The sequence below is a fragment of the Oryzias latipes genome, chromosome 14 (assembly GCF_002234675.1).
Source record: "Oryzias latipes chromosome 14, ASM223467v1".
Classification (NCBI taxonomy): Eukaryota; Metazoa; Chordata; class Actinopteri; order Beloniformes; family Adrianichthyidae; genus Oryzias; species Oryzias latipes.
In genome coordinates this window covers 6,051,949-6,069,004 of record NC_019872.2, presented here as the reverse complement: position 1 = coordinate 6,069,004, position 17,056 = coordinate 6,051,949, and the positions used below count along the sequence as shown (strand labels likewise).

General features: G+C 42.0%; 1 protein-coding gene across 2 annotated transcripts in view; it reads right to left on the bottom strand.

The window, feature by feature from the left end:
• The window catches only part of LOC101166926 (gamma-aminobutyric acid receptor subunit alpha-6-like), a 38,762-nt gene extending 32,862 nt beyond the window's left edge, over positions 1–5,900 (bottom strand). The window contains exons 1-4 of one of the 2 annotated variants that reach the window (XM_023962604.1): positions 5,241–5,897; positions 4,956–5,080; positions 4,506–4,573; positions 3,473–3,693 (exon numbers count right to left, since the gene is read on the bottom strand). In XM_023962604.1, coding sequence (XP_023818372.1) covers positions 3,473–3,693; positions 4,506–4,573; positions 4,956–5,080; positions 5,241–5,329 — 503 coding nt within the window. In that variant the 5' untranslated portion in view covers positions 5,330–5,897. Of the gene's footprint in view, positions 1–3,472; positions 3,694–4,505; positions 4,574–4,955; positions 5,081–5,240 lie in introns of both variants that reach the window. The other variant, XM_023962605.1, reaches the window with a different exon arrangement.
• Between the last annotated feature and the right edge of the window lie 11,156 nt (positions 5,901–17,056).

The window sequence follows — 17,056 nt, the reverse complement described above, 5'->3', positions numbered from 1 at the left end:
AGCTGAAGTTGATCCAGAGAATTGACAGACTAATGATTCAAAGAATCCAAGCACAGGTGCAGTCACAGTCGCTATCCTCCAGTTCTCACGATAGATCATTGCTAGACCGCCTCGCGGCCCGAATCACTTGGTTCGGCAATGTAAACAAACCTCGACGGAGTGGCTTCATTTAGTGGAGTAAAAACCATTTAATAGGACCAGGTGACCGGGTGAAAAGGACTGCAGGATAGGCTTAAAGACCCACTTTGATGAAATTGCTTTTGGTGTTTTTTTTTTAACACTTTCTTGTGGCATTTTTCTGATGATGGAGGATATAAATAAAGAATATTAAGATCAAAATTGCATTTTTGAGTATTTTTTAATCCACATAGCTGTGAATCAGGAGCAGATGAAAAAACGCTGTTTGAAAAAATGTATTTATGTAATATTTCTTTAAAATAAAAAAAAAAAACGTTTTGATTCTGGCTAAAACGGCATAATCATCATTAAAAGACCATCTGGATGAAGCTCGTCTGCTGGACTTTAAATATGCAGTTGTAGAGTTTGATAAGGTAATTCTTCTCTATGGCTACGTTCACACTGCAGGCTGAAACAACCCAATTCCGATTTTTTTGCCCCTATGCAACCCAAATCCGATCTTTTCATGACAGTCTTAACAACACAGATCCAATCTTTTCAAATGCGACCAGGGCCACTTGGGTATGCCATCCTGAATCCGAAACGTATCCGATCTTTTCAATTGCGACCGCCGTCTGACCGGCCAGGCCACCTGAATCCGAATCGTACGTCATCGATACGCAACAGACGTCATCATTCTGCGTTGAAATAGGCGGGAACGAGAACATAAACAGCAACCATGGCGGACGAGGCTGCTGAGATCAGTCAGTGGAAGGGAAGCGAGCTCACCGATTGGATTATTATTTGGGGTGACAGCTCTATTCAGGCCAAACTCCAGGGCTCTTATCGCAACCAGGCGGTTTTTGAAAAAATTTCCAGCTAAATGGCCGAGCATGGTGTTGAACATTTCCCGCGATTACTTTTTTTTTTCTTTCTCCCCTTTCCGACCGTGGTCAGAAGCGCGGGGGGCTCAAGGCGGATCCTCCGCCTCCCCCTCCTTGTTCTGATCCTTAGATTCTCCAGGATTCTCCAGAACGGGTTAATAAAGAGTCCATAGCATTTATTTTGGGGGAAACCTTCTTTTATTACCGTTGTCCTTCCTCCGTAACACACAACATGAATGCGCGCCCACACTCCCCCCCCCCCCCCCCATTCTCTCCCGCTGCACGCGCTCTTCTCTCTCTTACACAAACGCGCGTGCGCGTGGCCCTAACACATACACATTCCCATTCCACAACAGTGGGTACAGATGATCCCGGCTCCAATGCCTTCTTAAAAATGAGAAGATTGTTATTGTGCTGGCTCCTTTGTGAAATAAATTTATTAATGAAAAAAGAGCTCCGCTGTTGACAACACTGTTGTTGACATCCATGTTAATGTTAGCTATTTCCGCAAACAACGAGTGACGTCGTTCACTGTTGAGTACTCTTCTGCGCATGCGGGTCAACTCTGCGTCGTTTCACGGTCACACTGTAGATCACAAAAGTTCTTGCAAAAAAATCGGATTTTTTCAAAAATTCCGAATTGAGCATTAAGCCCTGCAGTGTGAACGTAGCCTATGAGTTCTTGCATCGCCTGTCCATCCTGGGGGAGGATCCCTCCTTCATGTGGACACCCCTGAGGTTTCTTTGTTTTTTCCGGTATCCGTTTTTTTTTTAGTTTTTTCTTACCGCGAAGGGGGGTCTAAGGGCAGGGATGCCCAGTTTAGTTTAGTTAGTTCAGTTTAGAATTTTTCTATTGAATTGTATGTATTCATGATCATTTTTATTTTATGTTTACCCTATATTTATCCACACAAAGCCCATCGAGACGACTGTTGTTGTGATTTTGGGCTATACAAATAAAATTGAATTTAATTGAATTGAAAAGACCACTGTAAACACTTAAAATAGATCAAAAGTTGATCAGAGCAGATCTTTAACAGCGAGTGTATTTAGTTTATGTACTGATGTTTTTATTTGTTTAAAAAAAAGTAAATATTGATTTAATTTAGCTGTGTTAAACCTATGATAAATTTCTCTTTAAAGTTCTATCACTGCTTTTTTTTTTAAAATTGGACCCCCACCAACATTCTGTATAATCTAAATATTCTTAAATATATTGGTGTACATATATCATTTATAAGTTATTTAAAAAAAAATTGTTTTTGTTTGGGGGGGAGTCTCAAAAACGTGATCCACCTACACTCAAAAAAAGGAAATTACCAGCCAATTAAGTTAACGAAAAAGTAACTTGTCATTTCAACCAGAAAATTTTATGTTTGTAAATCTTACGTGAATGAATCATGTCGATTGTACATAAAAATAATCCATTTAAAAGTTACTAATTTCAATCACGTTGATCCAACATGATACCATTACATTGGATGCATTAGTAATCGCAAGGAATTGTGGGATACCATTTTCTTTGTCTATCTGGGCAGATTGGGGTCTAAGTGTGAGTTTTTGTCCATGGGTTTTATTGTCTAGCTGTTTTACTCTGTTTTAACTAGTGATTTAACCTGTTATGTTTATTTTTTTTTGCACCATGAGTTAAAGTTTGGTAGAGGATGATGACCAACCCCCTTGTGTGGCAAACTGTTAATGTTCCAATACTTAACACAGAGTTCGCGGTAATTGAGCTCCTGTCTTGTGATGGACTTTGCTGGGTAATTCATGTCTTTGATGTGAAAATTAAAAGACCCATTGGTTGTAACTTTGGAACAACATATCAATTACAGATGAATAAATAAAATTAAAGAAATAAATAGAAATTCAACTTAAATAAACTTAATTTACTTAGGTGTGACCAATTGAAGTGATTCAATTAAATTGGATCAACTTTTTTCTTTTTAGAGTGAGCAACAATATCAATTTAAAGTTGGGTGCAACTGCTCTATTTAAATTGAATCAACTTAAATTTATTAGTTTGAACCTAAATACATTAAGTTGACCCAACCTAATTACATTAAGTTGAGCCAACCTAAATAAATTAAGTAGGACCAACATGATTCATTTTTGTTCACGTAACGCAATCTAATCATGTGGAAATCCTTTCCATAATTTTTTTATGTTCATTCAAAGTGAACGTTTTTTGAGTGTATAGAATCTTGTATTAAAAATTAATGATTTATGTGTTTCCTCTTTTTTCCTCATTGTCTTATTTTGGAACAGAGCAGGAGTACAGTTGGTTTGAATTCTTTTCAAGGCCTTTTTTCAACAACACATGGCATTTTTCTATGTTTCTGGAATGGTTCTCTGCATTTCTTTTCACGTCTGTGCACAATCTTGGATGGATATTTATCAGATTTGCTTTCCAGGTCTGTGCTCTATTCTCGTCTTGGCTGGGTTTGGACCTGTGTGTCCAGCAGTGTTACCTCATGGTGTAGAGGATTGTTCCGTTCTGCATAATGCGAAACAGCTTGTTGGGGGTGGTCATGTTGTGAGAAATCGACCTCTTGCCATTCCGGAAAAAGGTGTCAGGGGTCCAGATCTTGCTGACCATCAGGTTGTTGAGCCGCAAGATCTCGATTGGACCATCAAATTTTAGCCGTTCATCGATCCATGTTTGACGAAAGAACACATCCATGGTATATTCCTGCAAAGAGAAGCTTTGGTCAAAAGTCGACTTACTGAATCTATCAGATGTCTCTGCTCCTGATCTGCCTTCATCATCTAGTACCCCTGGAGAGACCAGCAGATGGGTTTTTGAGCTATGATTTTGATGGAACATTGTTGTGTTTGGCCAATACAAGGTGTTCTGTGGGTATTTTGGGTTTGTTTGTGTTTGTAATTTTTTTCCCCAAGTTTCTCTGCCGACTATTCCACAATGGCTTTCACTGCACAGAAGTTCTACTTTTATTGATCACAAGAGAAAAATAAAGTAATTCCACCATCAAGCCTGAATATGTTATAAATTCACACAACAGCTAAAAGACAAAGAAATAAGTGAATTCAACTAAAGCTGATTTTTTTTTACGGTTTAAAATAAAGCCTGTCATGCTTCAACTCTGACTTCTCATCAAACTGATGGACTTTAAGGGCTGTTTACATGCTTATCAACACAACTGCAATCAGTATAACAGAGTTTTTGCAGGCTGTCAAACAATATCTAAAGCCTTCACAGTGCAGAGCTCAAAAGGCATACATCAATCAGCCTATCCCATGGCAGGAATAACCAGCCCATCCCAACATCATCCTTATTCCTCTCTCTCTCATGGTCGAGGATTGTCAACCAGATTAAAGTCCTAAGCTGTACTAATGACATCCTGCCCAAACGTTGGAATAATGAAGGCAAAGAGAAGCATGAGTTAAATACTATGTTTGCACTGCTTTCCTGGGAAATCATACATTATTTTTCCTCATCATTGCATCATTTCTCAAGCCAGTTATAAAGCATGGACAACATACCATCTCCACATCTGATACAGGTCCAAAGCTGGTGACAAATATGTCTGTTTTAACCTCTGTGACAGGCCCTGCAGGAGAGCAATAAGTACATTTTCTATAATCAAAAAATGGATTATGAAAGGCAGTGTGCTCAAAAAATATATATATAAAAAAGATGTAATCCATTTAATGCAATAATGCACTAAATGATCATGTAACTAGATTACTAAAAACAAATAAAAATGACTTTAGTTAGCTGAGGATTTTTGGAAAAGAAGAATGTGTGTTTTATTTTTTAAATTATCTATTTTGAATGCTTTTTCTTTCAGTTGCAGCGCAGAGAATACATGAAAAAAGACGCGCGCATGTACCAGAGGAAAACTATTTCTCCGTCGGAAAGGATTCCAAATATAGTTGTTTAAAAAAAGTGGGGATAAATGTATGTTCAAAAACTCAGTTATTAACATATACCTCCAAATCCAGGTCGGAGACGGTTGTCATACCCATCCAGCAGTCTATCCAGGATCCGCGTGATGTTATCCAAGTAGATACTGGTGTCACTGTTCTGATTTCCCCAAACACTGATCGTGCTGTAACTAATCACACAAACACCAGTCACATGTTTTGTTTGTTTCTTTTTTCAACAAAACAAATGGTTAAAAGAAAGGCAGAGTTTTCCATAAATGGTTCTATGTGCGCGAGCCGCTTTTGCCGTGCGTAAAGTGCGAGCGCGTGCAGAGAAGAAGAGTTACTCACCAAAACAGGAATGAGCAAGTTAAAAGGAAAGCCATGCCTCGCAAAGAGCCGAAAACTAACAATCCAGAGTCAACTTTAGCGATCAACATATTCCATCATGGAGACGCATGATTTAGTGCAAATCAGGTGTTCCTTTAGTTGCAACCGGTTATCACGCCAGTCCAGCACGACTTGACTTCCACTCTAGTGCGGTTGCGCCCGCCTCAGCCTGAATCGCTCAGCTGGAAAAGCCTAAAGAGTTTTCAAGAGAGTGAAGAGGAGGCGGGAGGGGGTAGGGGGGCTTCAATGTTGGCTTTATAAACATTTTTTTTCTTTTTTCTTTTTCTTTTAGAAAACAAATATTTGAAGTGCGATTGGAACAACTTCATGTGATTCTGTGGAATGGGAATAACAACGATTACGGGGCTGATTTGTCTAAGACAGCAAGAATAGAAACAGAGGGGAAGGGAGAAGTCGACAAGAGCTTGCACAAATACATCACATTAATGGACAGTGTAGTCAGGGATTCTTCTGCGTGCCGTGGAAATTCTAGCAAATGCATCAAATACTTCCCACTCAGCTGTTGCTGCATGTGTGTGTTTGCATGTGTGAAGCCAACGGGGCACAGGCAAACAAAAAAATGAAAATTGGTACTAAAGATAAAGCATGATTCACATAGTGGTTCGGTGGTTGAGTGGAGTGGGTGGAAGGCACATTTAGTGTACCTTCAGACTCCATAGACAAAGAGCAAGAGGGGGATAAAACACTGCCGGTCAGTCAGTTATGCCTTTCAAAACACTTTTGCCCTTTTTTTTCATTTTCTCTTAGCTGCATAAACAGACAAAAAGGAGGGAAAAGAAAATGTGTGCTGGAGCAGGAGGTGGTTTAGATTGTGCTCAACTGCGATTTTTAGCAAATCAAGTGCAAAACCCAACTTTCCAATCATTGAAACAACCTTATTAATCTTTAAAAAGGTAAATGATTCAAAAGGCAAAGGCTATCCAGGGGCGAAACTGTATTTACTGTAACAGATCCCACACTGTTAAAAAAAAAAAAAGGTTAATCATAAATTCTGCAGGCAAACCAGCAGGAGTTGAACCTTGATAAAAATTCCATCCTGTAAGGGAAAAAAAAATATCTAAAGTGTTCTGACCAGCATCAGCAAGTGTCTGTAGTTTTAGGTCTTGTGATCAATGCGCTAAAATGCTTTATTCAAGAGTAGTATTACTTTTTCATTATAAGTGGTATCATACTCACAGTATCAATAATTCATGCATGAGAGGGAAAAAATATAGGATTTGCTTCTGACAGCATTTAATGTGAAGTCTGATTGCGCAACATAATCTCTTCAACCCTGGTCTCTTTGTGCTTAAAAAAACAGTTATATAATGACCTCAAAATATGATTTAAAACATATGCAAAGAAGAAAGGTAGCTCGGAGATCAATGGCATTTTCAGTTGTCTTTTTTTTTATGAAGATTAGATTTTGTTAAAATGCATCTAATCATCATCACTGGATTTTGCTTTGTAGTCAAAGAAAACAAAGGAAATATTGTTTTCTGTGAAAAAAAAAAAAGATTGTTCAGATCTTCAAAGAAACCCTGTCTCTACAGAAGGCATTTGATTAGAGATCTTTGTGAGGACAATGCTGTAAGGAAACAAACATGTGCTGGCCATCTGGAAACTGGACTCCTTGTTGGTCCTATGAACATTTACAGAGTAGGAGTGCAAAAGCAGGAGACGCACCATAGTAGAACTGTATTGGAGGCAATCTCACAAGCAATCCCAGTTCAGTTGTCTCGTACACAATGTCATCTCACCCTAGTGTCATGATCAACTTGATCCCATCGAGTCATCTGACCAACTGTGGTGCAATGACCATGAGAGGCTTCTGACCTCATTTGATTTGTTGGCACAGGCCACGACTCTGGATGAGCCCGGACGAAGGGGAAAGGATTCAGTTTCTCGTTGGAGTGAATTTGGGTGGAGCTCCCAGCTCACATGCATGTTGCAAACAAACACATACTTGCAGGGCACAGACCTATCACAGTTATTTAATCCAACTGTGCAGATGGTTGATATAAGTAGCACGAGATATAGCCAGGCAGGCACAGCTAATCTCTATTTCTTACATATTATAAGCAGCACAAGTTTAGCACAAGATGATGTAGGTGCACAGATCCATTAATCTCAGAAGAGACAACTGTCATGAACTGGATCTGTATGGGAAATCAGCACTCACTTATGTGATATATGCTGTACATATGAGCCTATTAGTCGTTATTGTTTCCTCTGCTATTAGAGCAGTCATTTTAATGCACATCATAGCCCGCTGGCTGGTTAAGTGTTACACTGGCTTTTAGAAGCTGACTGGTAGATTGATTTGAAAAATGTGTTTTGTAATTGACCAAAAAAAACAAAACAAACACTGACTTGCAAACACAAAATGAACCGTCAGCCTTGGATTACTAACTGAAAGCTCCACTCTAAACCCCACAGTACAACACAGATGTTTGTTGTAGAACATGAAGGTTAATAGTGGTTAGAAACACCTCGGTATGACGCCAAAGTGTTCGAAAATCAATAGTTTTTTTTGTCATTTCCTATTAAAGCGAATGTCAACTGAACAATCTTAAATAATAGGAAGTAATTATATCTATCAGACAAAATTTCAACCAAATATAATCACTTCCAAATTTGTTAGACTCCCGCTTTATACGGAGATGATAAAGACGCAGTGAGTTTGATGGATTGCAATTAGGTATGCTTCGTTCCATGAGAACAATGCATCTCAACGCTTTGGTGGGAAGCAAATTCAATTATGCCAGTTTAGGAAGTACAATTACTTGGAAGATAAGCGAACATGCTTCAAAATCCAGTGTCTCTTGATGAGAAGTTAAAAAAAACAAAAAAAAAACGCAGTTGGAGTTTGTTAATGAGTTCATTATTCAACAAAATAGGATTCAATTAAGTGTGTCATGATATGCACTTTTACGTCCTGTGAAGAGTTTGTAACAAAGAGCTGAATGCAGTGACAGCAGATCCCACAGACATGTTGACCCTCTGTGAGCTCACAGATTAGAACCAGAACCATTTGGTTAGGTGGTATTCTTATCTTTGTCAAATATGTTCTTAAAAAGTAAACCTGGTGACTTTCCCTTAATATATATATATATATATATAAAGAAATCAGAGCATATAGACAAAGACAATAAAAAGACAGGAATCCAGATCTACTTCAAGATAAGAACGCACTGCCACTGTACTTTTGTTCCACGCAGTAGTCAGTTCTCCCTCTGAGCATGTTTTATTAAACAAAAGTACAAATCCAAAGTCATAGCCACATTTGCACACTCTCCCTTGCAGTCCCTCTTTAACGCTTCACTTCATCTCTTAGTAATTAAAAAGTGCATTGTTTAAAGTAATTTCTGGCCACACCACAATGTTTCTATAAATATATGAATTTCTCCCACGTGAGATGGACCCACTGTACTTCATGATCCTCACCATGTGGTATCTATGGTAACCACTTAGAGTAGAAGAAACTCAGCATGTGCAGAACAATGTCAGTGTATGTGTGTTCAGAGGCAATTGAGAGCTAAATGTGCTTCATTTTGAGGAGAGCGATGGCATTTCTTGTCATATTGTACAAAGGTAACAGTGTCTGCATAGATTCAGTTCAAAGTTGGAGTAAAGTTCATGTAACTTACAGTTTTAATCAGCATTTGGTGCCAGAAAGGTACAAAGTCAAAAACTTCTGAACTTATTTAAAGAGTCAGTTTAATGTTAGGCATCAAAAATTAATGTTTGCACTAGTTAGTTAAAAGTGTTTGTCGTATAGCATAAGCTGAAGTCGGTTGTTTGAGAACTTAAGGACGCATACCTACTGAATCGTCTTCCTTTTACTCTAAAATCCTGAGACATGATGTGCTGCAGCATCTTAAGTGGATGCAACACCAGAAAAAAAACACAAAAAAAATAACTGCAGTTTCCATGGAAACCAAACCATACCATAGTAGGATTAAATATGATTTTCGGAGAAAAAGTGTTGACCTCTTGCTTGATTGCTGCCAAATTCTTCACAGCAGAGCTGGACAAGCACCAAACACCATCTGTGGAGCCAATAAATAAAATGAAAACACACGGGTTCATTTTCATTGATTAAGAGTAAAAGCACAAGTGTTAAAAAAAACGGTTTTCTGGATTTTTTTTGTCATGGCAAGCTAGCGAGACAGACCCAGGCGCTGGAACCCGGAAGGAAAACGCAGGGGAGTAAGATGGTAAGTAATGTTTTAATCTTATTCAGAGTTCCTTGAGATCTTGATGTGGCTGGAGGCTGGAGAGGGACAGGTGACGTCGCTGGAGGTTGCAATGCCTCGTGGCGTGGCTGGAGGTCTGAGTTGGCTCGTGGCATGGCTTGAGGGTTCTTGGGTTCCCAAGAGGATCTTCGGAGCCGGTAAACGGGAGACTCGGATGTTCACTCGTGGCAGGAATGTCCTGAAGGCGAGGCATAAAAGACATTAGCCAAGAACTTGAATACATGGACTAGAAAATACATGAGACCAGACTATGCACCATCTGGGGCAACGACCTGGCGATGAACACTGGTTCAGGATCTCTTTATGAAGGTCTGGTGGTTGATGAGGTGAGTGGACACAGCTGAGACGAATCAGGAACCAGGCAGAGAGGGGAAGGAGGGAAGAGCTGACAGAGGCACCATGACATTTTTCTATTTAAAAATTGCAAATACAGGGTAAAAAAAAAAAAAATAACAACAAAAAACTTAAAATAAACACATAACATTAGAGAGCCCGTTGTCATGATTTCAAGGCAGGGCGAACCCAGATGCTGGAACCCAGTAAGAGGTCCGGGACGTGGCAGGTAAGAAGGATTTATTATTTTCTTTGAGGCTGGCAAAGAGGGTTGGCGAGAGGTGATCCAGATGGATAGTCTGTGGCACGGCTGGAGGTGCGGACGCGGCAGTTCACTGATCCCTCCCGACAGCAGGCTGGAGACTGTGCTGACGTCACTCTTGGACCGGTTTCCTGGGACAAGGAAACAAGATTTAGTGCTAGAACTAGAAATTCAACAAGATGTGCTAGAGCTAGACAAGACCAGGCTAGTCACCAAAATGGGCAACGATCTGGCGCTGATTATTGGCATTGGGTCTCCTTTTAAGCAGTAGAGGTTGATGAGTTGAGTGACGGCAGCTGGAGAATAATCAGGAGCAGAGTGGAGCCAAGCTGGAGGGGGAGGAGTCTGACAGAGGCACCATGACACCCGTTCTGTGTTGTTTTTATGGCTTTCCAATGCACTATTTACATATATTTACTTTTACATTGATTAAAACTGAGACGATGTCCGATGGCAGCCCGTGATGGCGAAACACGTTGTGAACCAGAGCGTCAGCAGTTTCAGTGGCTGTAGGCAACTGAGGGAGGGGAATGAAATGCACGAACTTGGAGAAACGATCAATGACAGTCAAGATTACAGTGTTACCCTGAGAGACGGGAAGGCCAGTGACAAAGTCGACAGCTATGTGAGACCAAGGACGGCTGGGAGTGGACAGTGGATGGAGCAAACCGGATGGAGGACGGTTGGAAGTTTTGGAGCGGGCGCAGGTCGAACAGGCAGCCACGTACTCTTTGACGTCTTTGGCCATCGAAGGCCAGTAGAAGCGTCGACGGAGAAGATGTAGAGTTCTGGCTACACCACCATGACAGGCGATGCGAGACGCATGAGCCCAGGTAATAGCGTCTCACCTTAAAGATCGAGGCACATACAAGGTACCAGGAGGAGGATCAGGATGGTCGGTGTCCTCACCTTGAGCCTGAATGACTTTAGTCTCGATGTCCCAGGTGAGTGCCCCAATTATGCATGTGGAGGGGATGATGTTGGTAGCGGAGTCAGGATCGTCGGAGGAGCTGTATTGGCGGGAAAGGGCGTCTGGTTTTATGTTGCGACTGCCTGGTCTGTAGGTAATGGAAAAATTAAAACGGTCAAAAAACAAACACCAGCGGGCTTGACGAGAGTTCAATCTTTTAGCAGTACGGAGGTATGCAAGGTTCTTGTGATCCGTCCAGACTATAAATGGTTGTGCCGCTCCCTCCAGCCAGTGCCGCCACTCCTCCAGAGCAAGTTTGATGGCGAGTAGTTCACGGTTTCCCACGTCGTAATTTCTTTCTGTGGGAGTGAGTTTCTTAGAATAAAAAGCACAGGGTTTGAGCTTCCCGGTTTTCTCCTCCCGCTGGGGAAGGACCGCCCCAACCCCAGTGTCCGGACCAGATGATAAGCGTTACGTAAGTCAAGTTTGGAAAAGATGCGGGCCTCCTGGATGGAGTCGAAAACGGAACTAATGAGAGGGAGAGAGTACTTGTCTTTGATGGTTATTTGATTAAGTTCGCGATAGTCGATACAGGGCCTGAGAGATTTGTCTTTTTTCTGTACGAAAAAAAACCCGGCACCGACGGGGGAAGATGAGGGACGAATGTGACCGGAGGTGAGGGCCTCCTGTATGTAACTCTCCATGGCGGCCTTTTCGGGCCCGGAAAGATTAAATAGTCGACCCTTAGGAAGGGGGGCGCCTTCCAGTAAGTTGATGGTACAGTCATACGGCCTGTGGGGGGGAAGCGAACTGGCTTTGGATTTGCTAAAGACAGTGCGTAAATCGTGGTAACATTCAGGGACGTTAGAAAGATCAATCTGCTCAGGAGTAATCACCGGGGTGACGTCCACTGAAGGAATGGCAGAGAGCATACAGTTAGCGAGGCAGAATTTGCTCCAATCAGTAAGCCGGTGATTACTCCAATCAAACTGAGGATTATGACGATGTAACCACGAAAACCCCAATACGACTGGGTTCTGAGGGGAGTGGGTAACAAAAAACCGGGTGGACTCACGATGGTTGCCGGAGGTGACGAGAAGAACGGGTTTGGTACGGTGAGTGATGATAGACAGATGCTGACCACCCAAACCAGCGGTTTTGACCGGGACTTGAAGTTCTTCTGTGGGCAGAGACAGCCGAGAAACAAGGCTTTGGTCTATGAGACTCTGTTCAGCTCCAGAGTCAATGAGGGCCTGGGACTCAACAATCTTGGATGCATGACATAACTTGACAGGAACATAGAGGAAGTGCTTGGAAACAGGGGATCTATCACCTATCAAGAAACCTCAGGGGTGCCCACATGAAGGAGGGATCCTCCCCCAGGACGGACAGGCGATTTACCAGAACTCAAAGAGAAGAATTTACTTATCTAAATCTACAACTACACATTTAAAGTCCAGCAGACGAGCTTCATCCAGCCGTGGTTGGGGGGACAGTCAAAGGCGCGGGTCGAGCCGGAGACAGGAACCACAGCCAGGTGTAGGAGCAGGAGTAGAGACGAAGTACTCGGTCAGGTACAGAGCAGAGACGAGCCAGAGATGAGCCAGAGGCAGGATCCACAGCCAGGTGTAGGAGCGGGAGCAAAGGCGAGGTAAACGGTCAGGAACTGGAGCACGGATGAAACAACAGGAGTCTGGAAGCACTCCCACTCCCCAGGAGGGTAAAGGAAAAGAGGGACAATACATGAATCGCACTGCACCAAACAGAGGCATGGAGAACTAAATGATAAATTATGATCAAGAATAGAGAAGAGGAAGGGTAGAAGTAAAAACAGGAAAGAGGACAGAACCCCAGTGCACCATAGTTACCCCAGCTTCAACTTCTAGCAGCCTTTTAAAAGAAATAGTTATTAAGTTTAATTTAAACAAATTAACATTAATTTAAATAATCTCTGAATGCTAAGTAGTCTGACAATAAGCCTGTCCAAAGAGGAATGTTTTAAGTCTAACTTTGAATGTAGAAACTGAATCGGCCTCTCTTACATGAGCTGGGAGCTTATTCCATAAAACAGGGGCTTGGTGGCTAAACGCTCTACCTCCAACCGTACTTTTACTAATTCTAGGAACCACAAGCAGTCCTGCGTTTTGCGAACGAAGTGTTCTTATTGGATGGTAAGGGACTATGAAGTCCTTAATATAGGACGGGGCCATACCATGTAAGGCCTTATAGGTTAACAGGAGGATCTTGAACTTGATTCTATAATCAACTGGGAGCCAATGCAGCGAAACTAACACAGGAGTGATGTGATCTCTTCTGCTAGTTCCAGCTAACAATCTAGCTGCTGCGTTCTGAACAAGCTGGAGACTTCTTAAGGAACTCTTAGGACACGCTGCTAACAAGGAGTTACAGTAATCCAGCCTCGACGTAACAAATGCATGGATGAGTTTTTCAGCATCACTCTTAGAAAGTATATTTCTGATCTTAGCAATATTTCCCAGGTGAAAAAAGGCAGTTCTACACGCCTGAGATATATGAGCCTTAAATGATAAATCCTGGTCAAGTAAAACCCCAAGGTTTCTAACTGTGGAATTGGGGGCTATGCTTATGCCATCCAAGGAGACTATCTGAGCAGACAGAGCATCTCTGAGGTTTTTAGGACCAAGTATAATGACCTCAGTTTTTTCTGGGTTCAAGAGGAGGTAATTGATTGTCATCCAGGTCTTGATGTCACTGATGCAGGCGTTCACTTTCTCTATCTGGTCATTCTGGTCAGGCTTCATGGATAAATACAACTGCGTATTGTCGGCATAACAATGGAAATTAATGCTGTGTTTCCTGATTATGTTTCCTTGGGGTAGCATATAAAGCGTAAACAGGATCGGTCCCAAGACTGAGCCCTGTGGGACTCCATAGTTGACTCGAGTGCACTGAGAGGAATGGCCATTTACATTAACGATCTGATACCTATCGGACAGATAGGATTTAAACCAGTGGAGAGCAGATCCTCTGATCCCTATGTCCTGCTCTAGTCTATGGAGTAAAATACTGTGGTCGATACTGTCAAAGGCAGCACTGAGGTCTAACAGGACCAGAATAGAAAGTAGACCCTTTTCTGAGGCCAATAACAAGTCATTAGAGACTCTAACTAGTGCAGTTTCCGTACTGTGGTGGGGTCTAAACCCCGACTGAAAGTCTTCAAAGTGGCTGTTGTCCTGTAGGTGGCAGTAAAGCTGCTTAACTACAACTCTTTCTAGGATTTTAGAAATAAAGGGCAGGTTTGATATCGGTCTATAGTTGGCCAAGATGCGAGGATCCAAACTGGGCTTTTTCAGAAGAGGTTTAACAACTGCATATTTAAAAGACTGTGGCACGTAACCCGTTTCCAGAGAGGTATTTATCATTGTTAATATGGGATCATTAATTAGGGGAAAAGTTTCTTTAAAAAGTCTAGTGGGAATTGGGTCTAACAGACACGTTGAAGATTTGGAGGACGTAATAATTGATGCTATTTCCACTTGATCCACAATAGTGAAGCAGTCTAATGTTACAGAGGTTTCTATGGATGCCTCCATTTCTACCGCTTCAGCCTGTTCCAAGTCTAACACAAGACTACACTTAACACACCTACCGCTATCTTTACTAAAGGAGGCAGGATCGTCACTAAACATATGGCACATGGGGCAGGAGAAAGGGGAAAAGGCGGAAGCAGTGGTGGCCATGCTAGGTTCTAAGCTAAGGCTAGCGGTGTTTAGGTAAAGAGAAGTGGTTTATTTATCAAAATGAGAAAAGTGAACAGCAAGCGGTTTAACAGTAGTGAATTCGCTACTAAAAGGTGCTAAATGTGAATATTAACCCAGATAACCCTTAGAGTAAGCAATAGTAGTCAGGCTAATGCCAAACAAGAGGACAGCAGTCACACACGACTAGAACTAGGAAAGGCTCACCCGGAAATGACGTCACAGGAAAACTCCCTGTGACGTTTCAAGTGATGCCCGTCAGAGTTGAGGTCTCTTCTGATTGGTTGTTAAAGGCCTCCTGCTTCGAACATTGTTCTTGTGTTTGAGCTGGAGTGGGTGTGTATTGTCATGGATGGCTACAGAACCCTTTTCGACCCAGACGCTGAAACCCGGAAGAAACAGAGGAGGACGAGAGTGGCAGGTCAGAAGTTTTAATAAGGAGGTCTGCAATGGAGGGAGAGCAGGATACGTGGCTTCCAGAATGCGGAACGTAGTCTTCGGTGGCGTCACTGGTGGATCCCTTCGCAGGCTTACAGAGTGAGTTGTCGTCGGCGGGGGTCCCGGGGGGACAGAGGAAACGGCAGAGGCTCGAGGTGTAACCAAGGAGTGAAGTCAGGAGGAAGGTTCTTCAGCTGAGACAGCTTCAGGCGACCACTTGCGGCAATGGATTCCCGAGGGTAAGTACAAATAGGTATTAGACGTGGAACAAACGTAGAGTGAGAGCATGAACTAGACTTGAGGACCAACTATGCACCATCAGGGGCAACGGACAGGCGAGGAGTGATGATCCTGGAGTTCCTTATGAAGGCAGAAGAGACGATGAGGTAAGTGGTCGCAGCTGGGCTGAATCAGGAACCAAGCGGAGAGGAAGGGGGGAGGAGTCTGACAGAGGCACCATATCATGTATGTTCCTGTAGGAGGCCCAGCAAGGATCTGCACTAGGGCTGGGAATCACTGGGTACCTCACGATACAATACGATTTGCGATACATTGCTCACGATAACGATACTATCACGATATGGCGATATTATAATAATCTATATATCTCGTCTCTAACAACTCTCGATATATCAAACTTTAAGAAAGAAGAACTTGAAAAACTGTTTTTTGGAAAATATTTACCCAATTATTTTTTAAACACCATGATAATAAACAACTTGTGTCCTATTTGGTGTAATGAATAACAGACTTTTGTGTAACATTGCTGAAATCAGTAATACTCTGTCTTTGACCAACAATGACAATTTTCATTTGGAAATATTTGTAAAATTTGGTTTAAACAATAGTGAATATGAACAGCAGCCATTATTTAGTACAAAATTGCTGTAAACAGGATAAAAATGAATACCGTACTTTCCGGACTGTAAGCCGCTACTTTTGTTTAGCGCGTACAGTCCTGCGGCTTATTCAGTGACGCGGCTAATTTGTGGATTTATTTGGCGGCCGCCTTGAACTTGCTTCCGGTCTTAGTGCATGGGTTGATTGCGTAATCCAACTCCAAGCAACTAGCCAACTATTTTTCAATACACCTCTAAGCAGCCAAACAGCATGCACCTCAATTCAGGTATTAGACACTTCAATCATGGTTCAACAAAAAGAAACACGCATGCCCAGCTGCATCCCAGAATCCTTTGGTGCCATTAGACTCAACGTGCACGTGATTGCCACTACAATATGATGCAGCTGTCAAGTTAAAAACAATCATAAAAGCAGCGTGAAAAAATCTACCATCACCAACGGGTTTGGAAAAGCCGGTCAGCTGCATGACGGACAGAACAGCGCATGCTCAGGAGTGAATTTATCTCAGAGTCATAGTGACACTAGCCCATCTATTAGCAGCTCCGTAATATACAAGATGATCTTTTAAATGTACTTTTATTATTGTTATGTTATGGTTATTATGAAGCAGTGTCGGCTTCAGGCCAGCAACAGCTCACTTCTCACACAACTCCGGGTGATGCAGCTTCAATGCTGTCGGCGCGTCTTTTAAGTTGCAGCTCTCGCTTCTTATCGTTTTTCCCCTCCGCCATCTTTGTTTGAATGTGTATTCTTCTTCGTCCGCCCGCAACGAGCGCCCCCTATCGACCCTCCGAAGAATTGTCTTACCAAAGGATGGTTAATATAACATTTTACAGGGTCTTTAAACGTAAATAAAAGTTCGATACTTGATGAAGACGTATCGAGAATCTATCGCGGGACTAAATATCACGATATATCGCCATATCGATATTTTGGCACACCCCTAATCTACACGCTGCCTGACCTCACATTCTGCA